This window comes from Prionailurus bengalensis, chromosome C1, assembly GCF_016509475.1.
Source record: "Prionailurus bengalensis isolate Pbe53 chromosome C1, Fcat_Pben_1.1_paternal_pri, whole genome shotgun sequence".
In the NCBI taxonomy this organism is placed as follows: domain Eukaryota; kingdom Metazoa; phylum Chordata; class Mammalia; order Carnivora; family Felidae; genus Prionailurus; species Prionailurus bengalensis.
This window is the reverse complement of record NC_057345.1, coordinates 208,302,998-208,323,933: the sequence shown is the minus strand read 5'-3', so window position 1 is coordinate 208,323,933 and position 20,936 is coordinate 208,302,998. Positions and strand designations below refer to the sequence as shown.

General features: G+C 43.8%; 1 protein-coding gene across 2 annotated transcripts in view; it reads left to right on the top strand.

The window, feature by feature from the left end:
- The window catches only part of AP1S3 (adaptor related protein complex 1 subunit sigma 3), a 58,908-nt gene extending 38,433 nt beyond the window's left edge, over positions 1-20,475 (top strand). For both annotated transcript variants that reach the window (XM_043577978.1, XM_043577979.1), the window contains exons 2-5: positions 4,386-4,564; positions 6,709-6,817; positions 14,279-14,416; positions 19,389-20,475. In XM_043577978.1, coding sequence (XP_043433913.1) covers positions 4,386-4,564; positions 6,709-6,817; positions 14,279-14,416; positions 19,389-19,424 — 462 coding nt within the window. In that variant the 3' untranslated portion in view covers positions 19,425-20,475. The remainder of the gene's footprint in view (positions 1-4,385; positions 4,565-6,708; positions 6,818-14,278; positions 14,417-19,388) is intronic.
- Positions 20,476-20,936: the final 461 nt, after the last annotated feature.

Sequence of the window (20,936 nt, the reverse complement as noted above, 5' to 3'; positions counted from 1 at the left end):
GGCGCCCCGCATCTGACTCTTGATTTCAGCTCAGGTCATGATATCATAGTCATGAGATCGAGCCCTGAGTTGGGCTCTGCTGGGCATGGAGCCTGTTTGAGATTCTCTCTTTCTCTCTCTCCCTTTGCCCCTCCTCCGCTCATATTCCCTCTCTCTCTCTGTCTCTCTCTCTCTTCCTCTCTCAAAGATAAAACAAAGGCAGGCACCCAATCTTGAGAGAATGTTGCAACGTAGAAGAACTAGAAGGGAATCCACAGTTAAACTCAGACCTAGTTCCAGCCTCTCAGCGGAACTTTGGACATAGATCTGAGCGCCCCCAGTTAAAAGTAACATTTAGCCTATGGGGAAATCTTGGAGGAATCACAAGAGTGATTTCGAGATCTGCAAATAGAACCAATATGAAGACAACATGAAACCAGACTTATTTCTTCTGGAAGGAAAAAGATTTATGGTAGACCAAAAGGCATCTTCAAATATGTGAAGGGTTAGCTATTACTCCTGGGATAGCGTGATATTGTGTTTTAATACACTCTCTGGATAAAAATCAGGGAAAATTGGTGTAAATGGTAACAGATGGGAGGAAAAGAATTTTCTGACGGGAAATGCAAAGTGAACACTAACAAAATGTGTGGATTTCATTTCTCTAGTGAAGGTCTGACCATTTTCTAGACATTGGATTGAATAGATTTTTCCATTGGTGGTGACCCACAGCTGAGTCTTGTTCTCAAGATGCTGAGGTTTTATGATTCTGTCACCATTCAACTTTGCCCTTTTAGAATGTCACTTTTACTATGATCTCTTCTTGGAAGTAAAAATATCTTTCTCAGGTTAATTCTTAGAAAACGGTAACGGTGTTCCATTATGGAGTTATTTATACCTGTGTTGACAGAAAAAGCTGTGTTCGGGGCGCCTGGGTGGCTCAGTCGGTTGAGCGTCCGACTTCCGCTCAGGTCATGATCTCGCGGTCTGTGAGTTCGAGCCCCGTGTCGGGCTCTGTGCTGACAGCTCAGAGCCTGGAGCCTGCTTCAGATTCTGTGTCTCCCTCTCTCTCTCTGACCCTCCCCCATTCATGCTCTGTCTCTTTCTGTCTCAAAAATAAATAAACATTAAAAAAAATTAAAAAAAAAAAAGAAAAGGCTGTGTTCTCAACAGATATTTAAAACTCCAGACTGAGGGTGACTTTTTTTTTTTAATTCAAATCCAAGTTAGTTAACATATAGTGTAATAATGATTTCAGGAGTAGAATTTAGTGACACGTCACTTACATATAACACTCAGTGCTCATCCCAACAAGTGCCCTTCTTAATGTACTTCACCCATTTAGCCCATCCTCCCACCCAACATCCTGAGGATGATTTTTCTTAAAGTTGCTAGATGAGGAGGGCTTTTACATTTGCTTTCTCCTCACTTGTGATGTCGTGGCCCTCAAGTCCTTGCTTTCAGAGATGTTTTCTTTGTAAGACAGAATATAACCTTATTAAGAAGACCTCAAATTCTATAGGCTGGGGGCAGGAGGAGCTCTGGGGAAAGAGCCTGGTTTCTTTTGGTCCTCAGCTATCACCACCTAGTGAGTTTTTATGACTTATGCCCTGACATTCAGAGCCAAACCCCTTCAATAAGAGAAGGTGAATGTTTTATTTATAAAAATTCTTTAAAATTATAAGAATTTTGGTTTCTAGTATATATTGTTCTTCCCTCCCTGACACAATTAACCTCCACAATGAATTTTATCAAAAAAGGATAAAGCAAAAAACATGATAAATTATGATTCTAAACTTCTTCTCATATAGTACATGGAGAAAACGTCATCTCCCATCAGATAAAGATTATATACCATGTGACAATTTCCAGGAAGCATAGTGACTATACCTCCAAGGTAGCAAAGTAAATTTCTACACGTTGTGGTGTTTTCTAGTTATTTAAAACTTTTAAAATTCATTGAAATGTGGGCATTTATTTAAAATTGAAACTTCACTGAAAATCAAGATTAGGTTGCTTCCTAACGTGGCCAACACACTAAACTGTTAACAGTCTATTGTGGTGACAAAGACAATTGTTACTTGAGATGGTTGATTCTAAAGCTCTCAGCCAAGTTACCCACAAAGTGGAGTAAAGAGCTTATATGTAAGACTTAGTTTGAGGGGCACTTGGGTGGCTCAGTTGGTTGAGCATCTGACTCTTGATTTTAGCTCAGGTCATGATCTCTTGGTTCATGGGATTGAGCCCCCTGTTGGGTTCTGCACTGACAATGTTGAGCCTGTTTGGGATTCTCTCTCTCTCTCTCTCTCTCTCTCTCTCTCTCTCCCCCCCCCTCTGCCACTCACACTCTCTATGTCTCTCAAAATAAATAAATAAGCTTAAAAAAACCAAACAAACTTAGTTTGATCTTCAACAAAGGTGCCAAGAACACACAATGGGAAAAGGACAATCTCTCGATAAGTGATGCTCAGAAAACTGGTTACCCATGTGGAAAAGAATGAAATTGGACCTTATCTCACTCCATTTAAAAAATCAACTCATGTTGTATGGAAAACAATTTGACAATAAATTATATTTAATATAAAAAAATCAACTCAAAATGGATGAAGACTTAAATGTTAAGATCTAAAACTGTAAAACTACTAGAAGAAAGCATAGAGAGAAAGCTTCATGACATTGGTCTGAGCAGTGATATTTTGGATATTGCCCCGAAAGCAAGGGCAACAAAAGCAAAAACAGACAAATGAGGTTACATTAAACTAAATAGCTTTTTCACTGCAAAGCAAACAATCAACAGAGTGAAGAGACAGCCGAGGACTGGAAGAAAATATTTGGAAACCATCTATCTGTTAAGAGGTTAATATCCAAAAAAATATAAGAAACTGAAGTCAATAGCAAGAAAATAAATATCCTGATTTAAAAATGGGCAAAGGCCTTGAACAGATACTTCTTCAAAGAAGATACACAGATGGCTAACAGGTATATGAAAAGATGCTCAACATCATTAATCATCAGGGAAATACAAATCAAAACCACGAGAGGAGATCACCCCCCACTGATTAGAATGACTGTTCTCAAGAAAACAAAAGATAACAGTGTTGGTGAAAATGTGGAGAAAAGGGAACCCTTGTACACTGTTGGTGGGAATGCAAACTGGTGTAGCCATTATGGAAAACAGTATGGAGGTTCCTCAAAGAATTAAAAATAGAACTACTATATGATCCAGCAATCTCACTTCTGGGTATATTTCCAAAGGAAATTAAGTCAGTATCTTAAAGGGATACCTGCAGTCCAACTTCATTGCAACATTATTCGCAACAACCAAGATACGGAAGCAACCTAAGCGTCCATTGATAGATGAATGGATAAAGAAAATGTGGTATATATGTGTGTGTTTATGTGTGTTTGTGTGGGAGGGTGGGTAATAATAGAATATTTTCAGTTATAAAAAAAAGAAAGAAATCCTGGCATTTGTGATATCTTGGATGAACCTTGCTCAGTGAAATAAGCCAGGCATAGAAATAGAAATACTGCACGATCTCACTTACATGTGGAATCTAAAAAGTTAAACTCATAGAGGCATATAGACTAGAACAGTGGTCACCAGGGGTGGGGAAATGGGGGAAACGAGGAGATGTTGGTTGAAGAGTACAAAGTTGCAGCTGTAAGATGAGCAAGTCTAGAGATCTGCTCTTCACGATGACGACGATAGTTAATAATGCTGGGCTGAATACTGGGAGTTTGCTAAGGGAGTAGATTTCAGGGTCTGTCGTCATACACACAAAATGGTAACTATGTGAGCAGGTGAAATGTTGATTAGCTGGACTATAGCAATCACTTCACTATAGACATGGATATAAAATCATGTTGTACACCTTAAATGTATACAATTTTTATTAAAAAAAAAAAAGACAATGTTGTCCCTTTCTTTCTTTCTCGCTCTTTATCCTCCTTCCCTTCTCTCCCCTTTTTTTTCTCTACTATCATTACATTGCTGTAGTTGTGATGGGCAACCGGGGTGTAATTTTTAGAGCAAACTCTTCTGCCATTTTTAACACTATTTTTGGCTTGGGAAGGAAGATTTTGTTGTTTTCTCAAAAGAGTTACATGCTTCCTCAGTATCTTTTTCTCCGTGTAGTACATTTGTGACTCCAGAAGGGAGTACTTTTTACAAATCCTATCTTTCCCCACGAATATAAGTAAGCCATGTCTGTAATGTCCCCATTTCTTTATTCTTTAATGGGTTAAATGTAATTTGCAGATGAGATCGTTTTCACGCTGGTGAGAATTTTTTCGTTTGTTCATAACTAGCATCCTTTGTAAGCCCTGCCGTTTAATTTCCAGTGTCTATGTAGAATGACATAGCTGATAAAGCTCTGTTTTTCTCTGTGCTTTATTTGTTCTAGATACATTTCATATTGCTTTTCAGTCGACAGGGGAAATTACGGCTGCAGAAATGGTACACGACTCTCCCTGACAAAGAGAGGAAAAAGATCACCCGGGAAATTGTCCAGCTTGTTCTCTCTCGTGGTCAGAGGACAAGCAGTTTTGTTGACTGGAAGGAACTAAAACTTGTTTATAAAAGGTGTGAGTAACTTTATGAGAATTGCCTTTCTCATTATGGCTTTGGATTGTTTTAAATACTGGGCGTTTTCGATTGCAACACCAATTCCATCATTGACTGAAAGTTTTGGAGGCTGGAGCCCAAATATTTATACCCATAGACTAACAAAAAAGAATTCTCATTTATTGAGAGGCTCTCCCTGTGCCAGGATGGCTTCTAGGTACTTAATCTACAAGTGGCTAATATACAGGTGCATTCAAGGAATAGCTTATGGGCACCTATTGTATTTCCAGCACTTCTAATGGCTGTGGGCTCAGTAACTACCCGGCAGGGCTCAGTGCCGCTCTCTTGGAGCTTACTCATTGGTCAGGTAAACAAAACCTCTGTTAATAACAGATGCTGCGGAAAAAAATGCAGGTTAACGTGATAGAGAGATGGACGGCTGTTATTATTACTCATATTTGCAGATGAGGAAACTGAAGCCACAGAGAATGCAAGTAATCAATTAGTCTTCAGCCACAGTAACTAAGTGGCAGTTGGTAGAGCCAGGCTTTATTTTTTTAAGTTTATTTATTTATTCTTTTGAGAGAGAGAGAGAGAGAGAGTGCGCGAGTGGGCGAGCATAGGTGCATATGTGGGGGAAAGGCAGAGAGAGAGAGGGAGAGAGAGAATCCCAAGAAGGCTCTGCACTGTCAGCTCAGAGCCCCATGCGGGGCTCAAACTCACGAATCATGAGATCATGACGTGAACCAAAGTCAGGGGCTTAATCAGTTGAGCCACCCAGGTGCCCCCATATCTTTCTGGCTTTAAAGCCTATATATTCTCTCCTGATAGCACCTGCTTGCCATAGCAAGACCATACTGGAAAGGGACCTCAGTTTATGGATGAGGAAACTGAAGCGCTAAGACGTAAAGCACTTTTGCCCATAAAGATCCAAATAACTGATGCCTAAGCCAGGGCCAGAACCCAGCTGACCCGACCCTGCATCCAACATCCCACTGCCACTCCCAGAAGGAAAATGCACATTAGGAAGGTTCTTGCACGGGGTGTTTATAAAACCTGAAAGGAAACGACAGAGGCGACCTTGTGGACCATATTTAATGAAGTCAGTTACCAGGAAGTGCCTGGGCAAAGCTTCTGCTGCTGAGTCCCAGGATTAAAGCTTTCAGTACTAGCATCCAGAGAGATGTCAGTGAAGGCCTCTTAAAATGAGCATCCCAGGGACAGTAAGGCAAAGTCCCAGGAAGCACTTGCCAACAGGAAGCTTGCCCTTACTCTCTGCCTGCTGGTTTTTTAAAACTTTAAGTTCATTTGTAATTGAAACCATTGTATAAAGAAAAGGCTTTAGCAGTTTTCTCAACAGATACTTGCAGCTCCTGGGTTTATGATGCTGAGCAAGGCAGACTGAGGACCTGCCTTTGGGAAGCCACTGACCTCGTGGGGCAGAGACAGGCCACTGAACGGGCAGTGCTCTGATGGGGGAGGCACAGGAGTGCATAGCAGGGCATCTGGTCCGGTCGGAGAGGTTGGAGATTTCCCAGAGGAAATGACATCCAAGTTCAGAGCTAAGGGAGATGTAGGGAGTTATCCACACAAACGGGATGGGGAAGAGTATTTTAGGGAGAAGAAAGAGTTGCAGAGGGTAGACTGGATAGACTAAAGGCGGGACACATACAGAAAGAGGGCAGCACAGTGTGAGGCGAGAGCCCTGGTCAGGGGGTTGAAGTTTAGAAAGGACAGTTCACAAGCGGGAGAGGGGCGTGAGCATACCCCCATTCCAGTGGGCCAAGGACTCTGTCCCCACTGGACTGTTTCCCAGGGGTAAAATGGTGTTGAGAGTCTTCATATAATTAACAGAAAGAACCCAATGGCCACCATGTTTTTACATATTCTATTTCACATTTTGGGAACATATTGGATGTGGTGAATGATGATTTCCTTTTTTGATTTGGATGGTTGGGGGAGACTCTCTGAAGAAGAGGTAACTTTGTGTATTCACTGCGGAAAACACCAACTTCAGGTTATTTGATGTGTCATCATATTTTACTTTTCTTTCTTTCTTTCTTTCTTTCTTTCTTTCTTTCTTTCTTTCTTTCTTTCTTTCCTTCCTTCCTTCCTTCCTTCCTTCCTTTCTTCCTTCCTTCCTTTCTTTTTTTCTCTCCAAGGTATGCTAGTTTATATTTTTGCTGCGCAGTCGAAAATCAGGACAATGAGCTCTTGACGCTAGAGATTGTGCATCGTTACGTGGAGCTGCTGGACAAATACTTTGGAAACGTAAGTGTTGTTCTCGTCTATTCAGAATCAGTCCCTATTTCAGTTCTTACACCAGTGCTATCTTTCCTTGCATTGCTTCTCCCTCTCAAGTCTAAAGCATGAATTGCATGGGTGCAGGGTCCAGAATGTGAGGCGTTCCCCCACTTCCCATGATTCTTTGTAAACAAAAGACCCACAGCTTTCAAGAGGCAGGCCGTGTCTCTGTCTTCAGACCACAACCGCACTAGAGACCCTGTTCAATGAACTGGAGTTTAGTGGTGAAGGATTCCTCGATCTTTTCCTTCTCATTCTTCATTGACTGTCATCTCCCTTCTGTTTTGACTTTTCCATCCCCTCTCCAGCTTCTTTTACTACGTTCCAAGTGTTCTTTTATATTCTTTATATGTTAAAAAAATGCCAAACAAATCAACAAGAGAAAACCCAAATCCCTTTCCTTCCTATTGTTATTTAGTCTCCATGCATTTATTGCCAAGTAGGATTCCATACACAAGGGGCAGCGTCCTCAGAACCCATGTGCTCTGGGGCCGCTTAGAGCTTGGGTTCCACCTTTCCTGCTCCAAGGAGATCACAGAGTTACCGCCGGCCCCTTCCTAATGGTCAACACCAGTGATGCTTCTTAAATCTTCACCTGCTCACCTCCCTGCAGTGCTGGATCCTTGCTCGTCACCACACCTCTTTATTTTGCCACAGCCCCGAGTTCTGATTCTCATCCCGTTTCTAAAGGCCCCTCCTTGGTTTCTGCCCCCAGCTCCCTTCCTCGCCCTGCCCTTTCTACTCTCCTTGAATGTCTGCCTGTCGCTTCCAGAATCCATGACCCTATGGCTCTCTTGCACTCTGCTGAGGACGGTCTTCACTGGGCTTCCCACAGCCGTCTCAGTCTTTTGTTTTCTTCTTACAACCATCTCAGCCTCAACACGTCAAGAACTACAGTCACCTTCTGCAAACCTGTTCTGTCTTGTGATTGAGTCTATTGTGTCCCGGGATCCTCCAATGCTTCCTTCTTTCTTCTTTCTCCACGCTTTGCTAAAGGCGGCCTTTGTCTATTCCGATTGGACTACGGTCCATCTCTTTGCTCCCACTCCCACCCGGTACAGGTTTACTTGGGATGGCAGTTTTCCTTTCCATTGAGACCTCACCTCTGGCCCTTTCTGCCTCTGGACTCATCTCTGCCTCCCTTTCCTGGCTTGTCAGTTGCCATCTTCCTTGCAATGCACAGATCCAGGGTGACAGACGTCCTCAGTCACTTTCCATCGTCTATAATGAGTAACAGCCAAACATTGGAGCCTGGCACGTGAGCTTTCTAAACATCCATCCCAGGCCACTTCTCTGACCTTCTTGCTTTTCTCTTTTTATCCCTGATGTGCTCAGTGCCCCAGCAACATGGAACAGCCCGGTATTGCCCGTAACTTGTGCAGGGTTTGTGTGGCCCCCAAACAGCACATCTCTTGAGATCATGACCTAGGACTTAGTCGTTTGATTTTTCTTTTTTTTAAAAAATTTTTTTTTTCAACGTTTATTTATTTTTGGGACAGAGAGAGACAGAGCGTGAACAGGGGAGGGGCAGAGAGAGAGGGAGACACAGAATCGGAAACAGGCTCCAGGCTCCGAGCCATCAGCCCAGAGCCCGACGCGGGGCTCGAACTCCCGGACCGCGAGATCGTGACCTGGCTGAAGTCGGACGCTTAACCGACTGCGCCACCCAGGCGCCCCAGTCGTTTGATTTTTCAACACGTGTAAGCAACTCTGGGCCAGATTTTAGCAAATGTTCCAGAAACATGTCATCCAGTTCACAGTCTCAAGAAATTAAGTCATTGGATTTGGAGTGTTTTCTCTCAGTAATGTTCTCTTCCCCATTCCCCTGCCCGCTGGTTTTTATTAAGCGTTGTTGGGAGAGTTTGCTTCCATAAGACATTTTGTTCTCTGTCCAATGGAATGAGTAGCGTGTGCGGTACTGGTTGGGGTTTTATCAGATTTCTTGCAACGATTTTCACCAGCGTGAGCACTTGAAAGGTTTTTGAAAGAATTTTCTCTCCCTCCCTCCCTGTATCCTTTTGACTCTCCTTTATTCCCTTTATAAATGATGTTAGAAGATGACCTTTAATGTTGCTTCAGAGATTCAGGTTGTTGGTCAGTATACAGAGTAAGACAGGCAGACCATTTTTCCTTCTCTTCCTCTTAGGTTTTCTCGAAGTTTTTATTTATTTATTTATTTATTTATTTTTCAATATGTGAAATTTATTGTCAAATTGGTTTCCATACAACACCCAGGGCTCATCCCCACAGGTGCCCTCCTCAATACCCATCACCCACCCTCCTCTCCCTCCCACCCCCCATCAACCCTCAGTTTGTTCTCAGTTTTTAAGAGTCTCTTATGCTTTGGCTCTCTCCCTCTCTGACCTCTTTTTTTTTTTTTTCCTTCCCCTCCCCCCATGGGTTTTCATTTTTTTTAAAGAGAGATTTGCAAACATATAATAGCATGTTTTCAAACTTGAGATTAGTTAAATCTATGCTTTCCATTATTCAAATGAAGTCTGACATTTTGAAATCCACTGCAGACCTGGCCTTTTGTAAAGGCCTGCAGGAGTTTTTGTGAGGCCCAGGCTTCCTTAGTTCCTTCTGCCCCTAATTTCTGCACTCTGGTTTGAACTATATGTTTTCCTAGATTTACCCAACTGTGATAACGTGAATTGGGGTTAAATCTCGGTCTTAGTCTTATCACGACACATTGCTTTCTTAAGACAATCTAAATCACCTTCACCAATGCTAAGCTCAGTTAAGATATAAGGAGAATCCGAATGAATTCCCATTTCTCTAACATTAATTTTTCATCCTATTGTGGCGTACCTTTAGAAGCTCTGTCTTTGCCACGGACCAAAATTTAATTCACTAAAAAATTCAATGAATCTTTTATTAAGCTAAGAGCAGCTAAGAGCAATTCAAGGCTATGTGCCCAGTAGGTGTTCAGTTCTTATTAATTAACTGTGATGAGCAAAGGCTACCAGTACTGATTCTCATTGACATCATCTCAGGAATAATCTATTTCTCTTTGGCACTCTTTTTTTCTTTGTTAATACTGAAGGTTTCCTTGAATTCTGCCCTTGATATTATCCAAGAGAAAACTTTGTACTGTGTTTCTCTTACAACAGTGGAAAATATTACCTTCCTATGGCAGATCAATCAAACTCTCTGGCTACTAACTTATGTATTTTTTGAGCATTTTTCCATTCCAGGGAGACTTACACGGATTAACTAGTTAATCTTTCAATCTTCCGTAAACAGCATTAACCCCAATTTACAGAGGCTACGAAGAGATGCCCCAGAGTCTTAGAGTAGATAAAAGTCTGTTTGAGGATTTAGCCACCTGCCGTATTTTCCCATTACAGGCTGTGGTGTGAGTTTTTGCTGATGTGCTCAGAGGGTATGGGTGTTGCTATGCCAAAGAGGCTTGATCTTGATTTAGGAAGTTTTCTTCTAGGAGGAGGAAGGCTCTGAGTCCTGCTAGTTCCTGAGTGAGTGGTGCCCAGTCACCCACTAACCAGACCCGTGATTGGGCTTGTGATAGATCTCTAATTTCACAGATAAGAAAATAACACTCCAAAAGGTCAACAGAAATATTTACTTTGCTAATCTCATGGGGCTGTTGTGGGGATCAAAGAGACAGTGTGATCGACAATACTTTATAAACTGTCAATTGCTATGTCGTTGTACCTTAAACTGTATTATTTTATATATGGTTTTATACATTTGCTATATGTAATTTAAACTTTTTGTACTTACTTTAGAACAGAATTCAGTAAGAGAAGGCTCTTCTTAGACTCTATCCAAAAGTATTTAGTTAATGAAATGTCAGAAATAATCTTACGAAGTCATGTATCCTGCTCTAAGAGAAGACCCTCAAGCCGAATTAAAGCACAGGCTAAGAGATCAAGGGTGAAATTAAATTATCACTGTTTCTGCCTTCTTAGAAGCTTTCTTCCAGAGTCTATATATACACAAGAAAATGTGAAAAAAAAATTCAGATGCTCACGTGTTTATAAGCACGGAAACCATTTATTTTTACATAATAGATGAAATGCGGTAATTTAAGCATCGAGGGCACATTCCTGATGTACTGGGACAGTACCCTTAAGTGGAATCACCAGTATTTGAGTAATTGGGCAGTTTGCTGAAGAAACCTGCATTTGGTCTAGGGTGCTCCGGGAGGTGTTTCCTATTTCTGCTCTCAGATACAGTAACCCCTTGCGGTTAGGCTCAAAGAATAACCATAGAAGTAGGATTTTGGAGTTGCTGTATACAAAATCGTTGCTCATATGTGACACTCCCTACAGTTCCCATAGAACTTGTACACCTGTTTCCTTATAACCTAGAGATAGTCACTGTACATCCAAGTTGCTGCTCTGTGTGTGTGTGTGTGTGTATGTGTGTGTGTGTGTGTGTGTGCCTGCGCGTGTGTGTTCTCTGTCGACTTTGCGTGCCTGCGACTTTATTCCCTTCCCTTGAAACTAGATGCAGTCAATTAACCACCCCCATGGCTGTCTGCGAGTGGGGTTTGAGACGTTCCTGAAAAACTTGCATTAGTATCTGCCAGGTTCACCTTGCAGGATCCCAGCTGCTGGTGTCTCCTAATGAGGCTCCCGTCTGTCTCCGATTCCTGTCTACGCCTGCCTTGAACTCTGAGGTTCCTCAGCTTTTGCTACTGTTACTCCTGACTTCCTGCCTCTACTGACCTCTGGTAACTGCTTGCTCCTTGTGTCTTCTTTAACCAGACATACGCAGTTTTATTTCTAAATGGGATTGCATTACGCATGGTAGTCTGCAACTTGCTTTCTTTTCCTTCCCCTCTCCAAATGTACCTTGGAGTTCTTTCCCCATTTGTCCATGGAAATCTCTCTCATTCTTTCCAACTTCTACGTGGAATTTCCACACCGTCACAACAGACAGAGAGGCGGACGGACTGTTGCGGGAGGGAGGAGGTAGACATAGATGTATACGCCCACTTGTTGTGGATTTACCCGCTTACTGCTGTTTTCTAGTGAAGGAGGAGACCAGGACCTTTGCAGGTAGTTGGAAGAGTTTTTCTGAGCTGGCCATTTATGGTGGTGATAGTTACCTAATGATTTACCTCGTAGAGTCTGCAACTTCATTGACCTAAGCCCTAAATACGTGAAGCAGTTTGCTAAAACGTTGACATCCGCTTCATGTAGCGTTATAGCCCTCAGTAGGATCAGAGAATCAGTGATCTGGGAACCCATTAATTCCCAGCCTCATAGAAACAAGGCCTAAATAGTGACTGACTCATTTATCCTACAGATATGTCCTGCATCCTATGATGTGCTGGATACCGGGGATATTAAGATGACTGAGGTCTGTGCCTGAGCTCACGGTGCTGGGGGAGAGATCGATAAGTAAGCATACACTAGTGCCCACAGATGTAAGAGAGAACACAGAGCAAGTGGTGTGAAATCTGAGTGGGGGAAAAGAGGCTTTGGTGGAATCTCTGGACCCCTGACTTTTGAGTTTGGCCTTGGAAAAGTGAGCTTCATTTTGCCAGCAGCGTAAAGAAAAGGACATCTGGGGTGTATCCCAGGACTCGCTCATATGTGCAAAGGTAAAGGCATAAAAGAACACAGTGGACCGTGGCTGTACCACGGGGGTGATGCTGACACAGGAAGCTAGAGAGAGGGGGGCCCAGGCTAGGTGGTAAAGAGTCCCAAAAGGCGTGTAGAGGAATTAAAACTTTGTTCTGGACATAAGACCTTACACAGGAGAGGAACGAGATCAGCGCTTTAGCAGAGCGTTAGTCATTGTTGGCCTTGAGTGGGGACCGACGCCACCTAACAGGTCACTGCAGTGGCCTCGGTGAGAGAGGTTGCAGGCCTGAGAGAAGGCGGCGAAAGGGTAGCAGACAGAAGAGGCGAAGGGGTGTCGTTTATTTACACGATGGAATCAACAGGAACTGATGACCAGACTGAGCGGCGTGAGACCCGAGGCGGGGGAAAAGAATGACGGGGAGGGAGAAATCAGTGGCGCTGTGGAGTGAATTCGGTCAAGCCCCAGATCGAACTTTCAGCTACTAAGCAAAATGGTCTGCGGGGAAGAGAATATGCTTAACTTCAGTTTGGCAGATGGTGACTTGGACTGAGGAATGTCCAGGCAGACATGTCTCCTGAGCAGGTGAAGATATTGGACTCGCTCCAGAAGGAGATCAGGGCTACACATCCAGGTGATGGGACCCTGGAGGCGAGACAGCCATAGAGAGTCTGTGAGGTTGTCTAGAGTATATGTATCGCAAAGAGAAGAAGCTCTCATGAAACACGCCAATGCCGAAGAAGAAGGTGGGTCACTAGAAGGTAAACGGCCTGAAGCAGCGGTGTTGATTTTGCTGGTGTCCCAAGCCCCCCTCCAGAAATACTTCTTCACCGAATGCAAAGTAGCGGGGGAGATAAATCATCCAGCGAGTCTGAGAAGGAATCACGAGAGATGTTGGGCAAGAACAGGCCTTGAATGGTATGGCCCAGGTCAGGGAGCAAGGGAGAGATTTTTCAAGAGGGACATGGTGGAGTGTATCCAGTGCTACTGAGAGGTAAAGGAGGCGGAGGGCAGAGGGCGAGAAACTGGCGGTTAGCAGCAACCTTCCAGAGCGTGTGGAATAAGAATGGGGATGTCGGGGAGTTGAGGAAAACGTGAGAAGGAAAACACCAGGAGAGTGCCAGCGTGGCCAATCAGGGAATTGGAAACAAGCCCTATTGGGATCCTGAGGGGCGGCTCTCTTGCCTCTGGCTTCACTTGAACCACGAAATCTATTAGGCTCTGCTTTGGTCTGTGACAGTGGTTCTCCCCCTGTGGTCCCCAGACCTCCATCATTAGCATCGCCTGGGAACCCCTCACACGTGCAGACTCTCGGGCCTTACCCAGACCCGCCAAATCCCAACGTTCAGGGTGGGGGCCCAGCAGGTGCCTTCCGTGTGGATTCAGTGCGTTCTGAAGTTTGAGGACCACTGGCTTGTGGCATAATTTTGAGAAAAATTAGCACAGGTGAGCTGATTTGCCTCTGAGGAGTGAGCTGCTGATAGTCCTGTAGCTAGGAGCCCAGACTTATGGACCAGAGAGCCGGAGGAAGGAGGCGAGGCCCTCGTGCCTGACATCACTGGGGACTCGGCTTCCATCGGGGCAGGTGGAAATAGGAGCCATGCTGCCCGATCCCTCTCCCGAGTTTCAAATTTCTTGTTGTGACGTCAAAGAATATTATTTAAGGACATGGTCTGCTTAATAGAATGTGGTTTTACTTTGGCTACAGGGCCTGGGATTCCCCACTTCTATTTTTCCGTCCTTAGAATACCATTTGATAGTTTTCCCTTTGGTGCGCCTCCTGGGTGTGGCTGCTGGAAAAGCTTGAGGCTGATACGTGTTTCCCCTGCTGCTCCTGCAAGTTCACCGACACGTTTGTTTTTGTCTGACCAGGTCTGCGAGCTGGATATTATCTTTAATTTCGAAAAGGCTTATTTTATCCTCGACGAGTTTATAATGGGTGGAGAAATTCAGGAAACGTCCAAGAAATCTGCTGTCAAAGCCATTGAAGATTCTGATATGTTACAGGAGGTCAGTACAACAGGGACAGATAACGATGGGGACGATGATGATTGTGTGCTGGCCGACACTTCTTGAGGCCTTGACGCTGTGCGGGGTGCGGTTTTTAAGCAACTTACCAGTGTTCGCTCTTTTAAGAAGCGAGTGAACGGAGACACAGAGAGGTTACACAACCTGCCTGATGTCACACAGCTGGGAAGTGTGGAATAGAGAGTTGAACCCAGGAACTTGGGCTCCAGAGTCTTGGCTTTTCGTGTGCGGCTGAGCTCTTTAGTGAGGGTCCCTCAACTGTCAACAAGGAACCAAAAGCTGGGTGCTATTTTTTTTTCAGACATTTAACGAGAGGTATAAAAAGACTTTCATTAAAATATCTGTGCTCCCCTGGGAAAGGAGAATAGCAGTGCATTGTCACTCCGTTTGCCAGGGATATTAGAAGTTTATTATCGAAGATGGCATCTATCATTGTAATTAAAATTCCTTACACCTCCTGGCGAGGCTGCACGTGTGCACCTATTTGCATACATAAATTGGGAATCCTGTGGTTTGCTTGCCAAGGTATAAATGGGCCCTGAAGCATCCATGTGGTCGTGCTCCTGACTCTGTGATATTTACATAAAATACAGTGGGTCTTTTATTTTATTTTTATTTTAGAGAGAGAGAGAGTGCCCATGAGTGAGGGAGAGGGGCAGAGGGGGGAAGAGAGAGAGAGAGAGAGAGAGAGAGCAAGGGAGAAGGGCACAGGGAGAGAGAGAGAGAGAGAGAGAGAGACTCTCAAGCAGGCTCTCTGCTCAGCACAGAGCCCAATGTGGGGCTCGATCCCACAACTCCGGGAAGGTGACCTGAGGCGAAATCAAGAGTCAGACACTCAACCGACTGAGCCACCCAGACGTCCCACGTGGGGCTTCTAGAAGCAGTGCAGATTTGCACCATACATCACACCTAATAAGGGAACTTACCTACATCGGCCCCTTGACTCCTCCCAAGGACACTGACGGGGAGCACGGCACCCCGCTGACCTTTGGCTTCCTAATGAGGTGATCCCACCAACCCCAGCACAGGCCACCTCTAGGCACTTCTTCCCACAGCGTCACTGGGTCTTTCCACCTGCCTGTCTCACAATGGCAGGTCATGAGATTCCAGAGGATTACATGCTCTCTTTTAAAAAATGGCGTTAAAGCCATTCTTCCTGCTGTTCAAGAAATAAGAGACTGGGTTAATAAAACAGCATCAGGCATGGTCTCCCAGCAACTTTTCTGGCACCTCGCTGAGCTGATGACTTATTCCAGCCCATCTGGGGGGAAGCAGAGCTCAGGTGAATGGACTCTGAGGAAGACACCTGTTGGAGTAGGTGCCCGGAAGCATCCGCGTGTGCCTTTGAGGAGACTGGTTCATCTCCCTCTGGAGGTGTCCTCACTGCAAGAAATGCATTTAAACCTTCTGATGTTTGCTTAGCTCTCTCCAAACGCCAAAGGAAGGGAATTTTACAAGGTGCTTGAGAAATCAGGGGTTTGGAAATTCCACAGGACAACCTTTCTTAAAATATGCCAAGGGTTATTTATAACCCTATCCTCAGGGCCCTTACTGTGGAGTCTACTTGCGGGAGAAAGAGACTTTTTAGCAGGGTCTCGGGCACTAACGGTAATTGCAGCTTTCTGAACTGGGGCCAGGACACAATCTGGGTTATTTTGAATTCCTGCTCTGGAAGAAATACAGGGTTTTAAAGAGCTGGGAGTGCATCTGATGCTGCTAGTTCCACAGAAATCTGGGAAGCAGGTTATTTCAAGAAAGAGCCCTTCCACAATTAAACGCTAACTGGTAGTTGGCGTTCTTGCTGATCGAGCGGAAGGTCTTGATGGGCAGGGCTCACGGGCCCCTCCGTTTAGCCTCTGTGTCCCCATGGTGACCAGGCAATGTCATGACTGCCCTCTAAATCTCTCTGGGTAGACTAACAGCACCTGCCAAATAGAGACAACGTTATCAGCATTCTCTTGGGCTCCGGGTACGTCAGCTAAGTCAGTGAACGTTTGGGGAGCTGGCTGAAAAATGGGCTGTGTATATATCCGGTCAGAAAAGTGTATAATGACTAGGCACAAGCCCTGTAATTACATAAAGAAAAAAAAAATACTGCTTCCTTTTTTTCCCTGTCCTTTGGACCTAAGCACATATTTTAGCTACTAAAGGTTAAGGGAGGCCTTTGTAACATTGCTTTCGCTTTTAGCCCCTAGAACTTTCCCTGACCCCTAATTAATAAAGGTTTCTTAGAATAAAAAGGCCATCCTCGCACATTTAGTAAGAAGACACAGAGTCTTAAATTTGCAAATGCTCAAAGATTATTCTGAGTGTCCTGGGGCTCGGTGTTAGTGATATGGATTAAAAAAGAACAGATTAGGGGACCTGGGTGGCTCAGTCGGTTAATGTCCAACTTCGGCTTGGGTCACGATCTTACGGTTCGTGAGTTCGAGCCTCGAGTTGGGCTGTGTGCTGACAGCTCAGAGCCCGGAGCCCGCTTCGGATTCTGTGTCTCTCTCTCTCTCTCTCTCTCTCTGCCCCTCCCCTGCTCATTCTCTGTTTCTCCCTCTCTCAAAAATAAATAAACGTTAAAAAAATTTTTTTTTAATAAAAAAATGCAAAGAACAGTTTAATTGGTTGGGGGTGACTTTTGGAGGTATCTTATTTTGTGGGTGACAACCCGTGGACAGTGGCTTGAAGTGATAAGAAAACAAACTGAAAGAGGAAGGTAGTTAGCTTATTACCTGCAGGGGTTGCAATTCCTGGCATCACCAGTGGGGGCGACGGACAGAAGAGGTTTCCCCACAAAATGAGGAGCCCGAGTCAAAATGGTGTCTCATTGGCTCAAGCGAGAGAATACCTTGCCTGTGTATGCGTGGAGGCATGAGAATGGCATAGGTGCATCCCCACATTGTCACCCTGAAAAGCACAACCCACGTTGGGGTACCTCGGTGGCTCAGTCAGTTAAGTGTCCTACTTCCGATCTTGGCTCAGGTCATGATCCCGGGATCCTTGGGCTCCACACCGAGCATGAAGCCTGCTTGGGATCCTCTCTCCCTCTCTGCCCCTCCCCTGCGTGCGCTCTCTCTCTTCTAAAACAACAACAACAACGACGAAAACAAAACCCACAACCCATGTTAACTGCTAAGCAAAGCCATAAAGCAGTAAAAACTTACAGTATGTACAGTGCGAAATCCACAAGAAACTTGGTGGTGCAAGAAGGGGTCCTGAGGGACAGATCCTGGTCCTCTTGTGAAACACAGAGCTCTTTAAGGTTGTGCCAGCCTTGAGTGTCTGTTCCAACGTTGAAAGCAGGAAGCTCAAGAAAATACCAACCTTGTACGCTATTGATTCATGTAACTTGAGTAACAGCATGGCCCAGAAAGGGCAGTCAGTGTCGTCTGTAGCCGACTGAGGTAGCCAGTGGTGGGAGGTGGTGCCAATAACTAGAAGCCGGCAAAGTGACAATTCCAGAGGCTTTTGCTGGCCCCAGCCCCTTCCGAGGCTGCAGGCTCACGTGGTGGAATTTATAAAGGTAAGATATCGTAGCCGCAAAGCACATGTTAGCCATACAGTGAATACATTATAGAAGCATGTCAGACACTTAATGAACGAAAACCTTAGGCTATGGTTCTGGATTTGGGGATGCTTGTCCTTTAAAAACGCATAATCTGTTACTGCCTTCCTCATTCTAAATCAACTTCATACCCAATTTTGTATTTGCAACTTTGTATTCCTTTTCAAATGGTATAAACTCTAGGTGCTAGAAGACAGGCGTGGGCCCCTGGCCAGTGTGATAGCCCTGCTAAGTTTGAAGACACCGGCAGCAATTGTAAGAGGAGATGCAGACAGGGCAGAGGGCTGGGGGTGTGGGCTTCTCTTGGCCAGTGCTCATCTGGAGGCGTAAGAGCTTTATAAGGAAGTGTGGGTGACCAAGCGCAAGTGTTTCAGCATAGGAGCCCTGGAATTCTAAACAGAGCTGGTGAAAGCCCGTTGGAACGCCTGATTTCTAACCTTGGTTCCCTCTGAGTGATATTGCTTAGCCATGGCCTTGCCGTTTGGCCCATGAGGATCAATTGTCTTCCCAGCCAGGTGCAAGTGAATTATGCACCTTGAGGTTCAAGGTTAAGCACAGTTTGATCACTACTGATGGAACTGACTGGGGCTTGCACGAAAGAGGCAGGAGCGTTTCCCCAAGGCTGCCCCCTTGAACTTTTGTATTGATTCGACACAGGAGCCATTGTGTTACACAAATATATAAGTCTACAATAGAAGAGAATGCAAGAGACAACCCATTTATCTTGCATAGTAAAGGGCTTGCCCATCACGGTGTATTTCAACTCTACCTGTAATTGTGAATCTGGCCGAACGTTTCTTCAAAAGTAGTGGCAAAAAAATTATGGCCTTCTGGCATGTTGACAAACTTGCTAACTGGTGAGGAGGATGAAGGAAGTTCGCATACTTTGGAGGAAAGCCTTTTCAAAATACATGGAAGAAATCCTTAAGAATCCTAGTTTGTGTGTGCTTTTTATATCTTGCCAACAAGCGTAGAAAGATGATTTGCACAGTATCTGTAGCAATTCTGACGTTACAGAGATACAGTCGAGATTTCTCTACTACGTGGGCCTGGAGGTGGGTGCTCATGATCATTTAGGCACGTTTACCCGAAGTCAACAGTGGCATATTGGCAGCTGTTGCTTTAGAATTTCTCTTATCGGACATTCTTTTATGGGATCAAGCGTAGCCTTTTCCGTGGAAAGTTATTAAGTTCCAGCCACATGGATGCGTATGCACGTTACGCTCAAACTTTGAACCGCCGTTCTTGATCAGAATGCAAAGATTGGTGTCCATCCCCGTTTAGATAACTTCTGTTCAAAAACCGCAAACAATAAGGAAGTAAACGAATGACAAAGGTTTCACATTCTGCTAAAGGCTGTCGAAGGGGCTCTTGTTCTAATTTCTCGTTCTCTTTCAGACGATGGAAGAATATATGAGCAAGCCTACGTTTTAACCGCGCGTCTACTTGAAGACTCCCGAGTCCCCCACGCTGTGAGCCTGTAAATTAGCAGAACCTGCCGTCCAGTTCCTTGACGAGCTTCTGGCAGCATGCCAAAAATAACCTAAAAGGGATCCTTCGTTAACTAGCAATTAAGTTGTTTCACATAACATATTTATCGTTATTACATATCTGTATTATGCTGTACGTAACTACTTACTGTGGCTCTGGATGTTCAAGCAACTGCTTTTATGACTCAGTAGACTGGGTATGTGTCTACAGTGCTTTAATTCCATGTGATATTTTTAAGCTAATTTAAGTAAAGGTGTTGCAATATGTTTATTGTTGCATTCCATTCTCTACTGACAGCTGAATAATAACCCATGGTTTTGAACGTGAAATACATGTTGTATTATGAGTAATTCTTTTCTAAATGTTCAACTTTTTAAATTGTATAATAATTCAAAATTATGTTAATAGTTCAGAGTTCATACATAATGCTAGACATTGTTTTGTTTTGTTTTTTTTGGATACACTTAGTAAAATGTAAATTTCAGTCCAGATACAATGTATCTGATTTTAATGTCCTGCATTCTTTATTTTTTCAGGGTTGGAATTAAGGAAAATAACCAAAGATAGTAAGGGACGTAAGTGGTTTTGATATCATGGAAGCTGCTATCTAGTCGAGATTTTCATTTTACCTTTTAATTGAATATAAAGGGCATTCCATTATAAGGTTATATTTTCCTATAAACTCTCTGTATTTATTAAGGATTTCAGACTTCTGGAGATACAGTGTCTATGACTTCCCTTATTATAACAATAGTATAATAAAGATGAATAACAGTAGCAGTAATTATAATAACTACTACTATTTTAATAAGTTTTAAGGTTCCAAGCACTTAGCTGCTTGAGAGATTTTGCTTCAAACATGTTTTAATGTGTATCTACTATGTTTGACGACTGATTGTTTATTAGACTTACTTATTATAACAGCCTATATAGTAGATGCCCTTCCTCCTTTTTTACTTCCTCATGCCCCGAATTAAATATTTGCTGCTGATCACTATTATTCTCAATATATTGCATTCCTGATTTGCCGGAATGAAACTTCTCTGTAACCAGGTAGTAAACGTGATCAGACATTACAGGAAATAGCTCGTAACACTCTGTGTTGATGCCCCACCTCTGATGTCCTACGTGTACATTTTCCATGTTCATTTTGAGGTCTGGTATCATTCGGGTTGGCGTGGTTAGGGATCCCTCCTGGCTTTTTCTAAGAGAGCAGTGTGCTGGCTGTTGTATTCTTTCCCTAGAAGATCCTATATGGTGGACCTTTAGAGAACATGAAGGAAAAATGCCCTCTCTGATTCGTCTTGCCAGATATATTGAAGGAAAAATAAGACATGAACAGAAGAAAAGCTTGGCCAATTCCTCAATAGAGCCGTTACTAAAAAGAAGGAACTCAGATTAGTATATGAAGGAATTATTGGGCTTTTAATATCTATTTACTCAGGCTAATCCTGT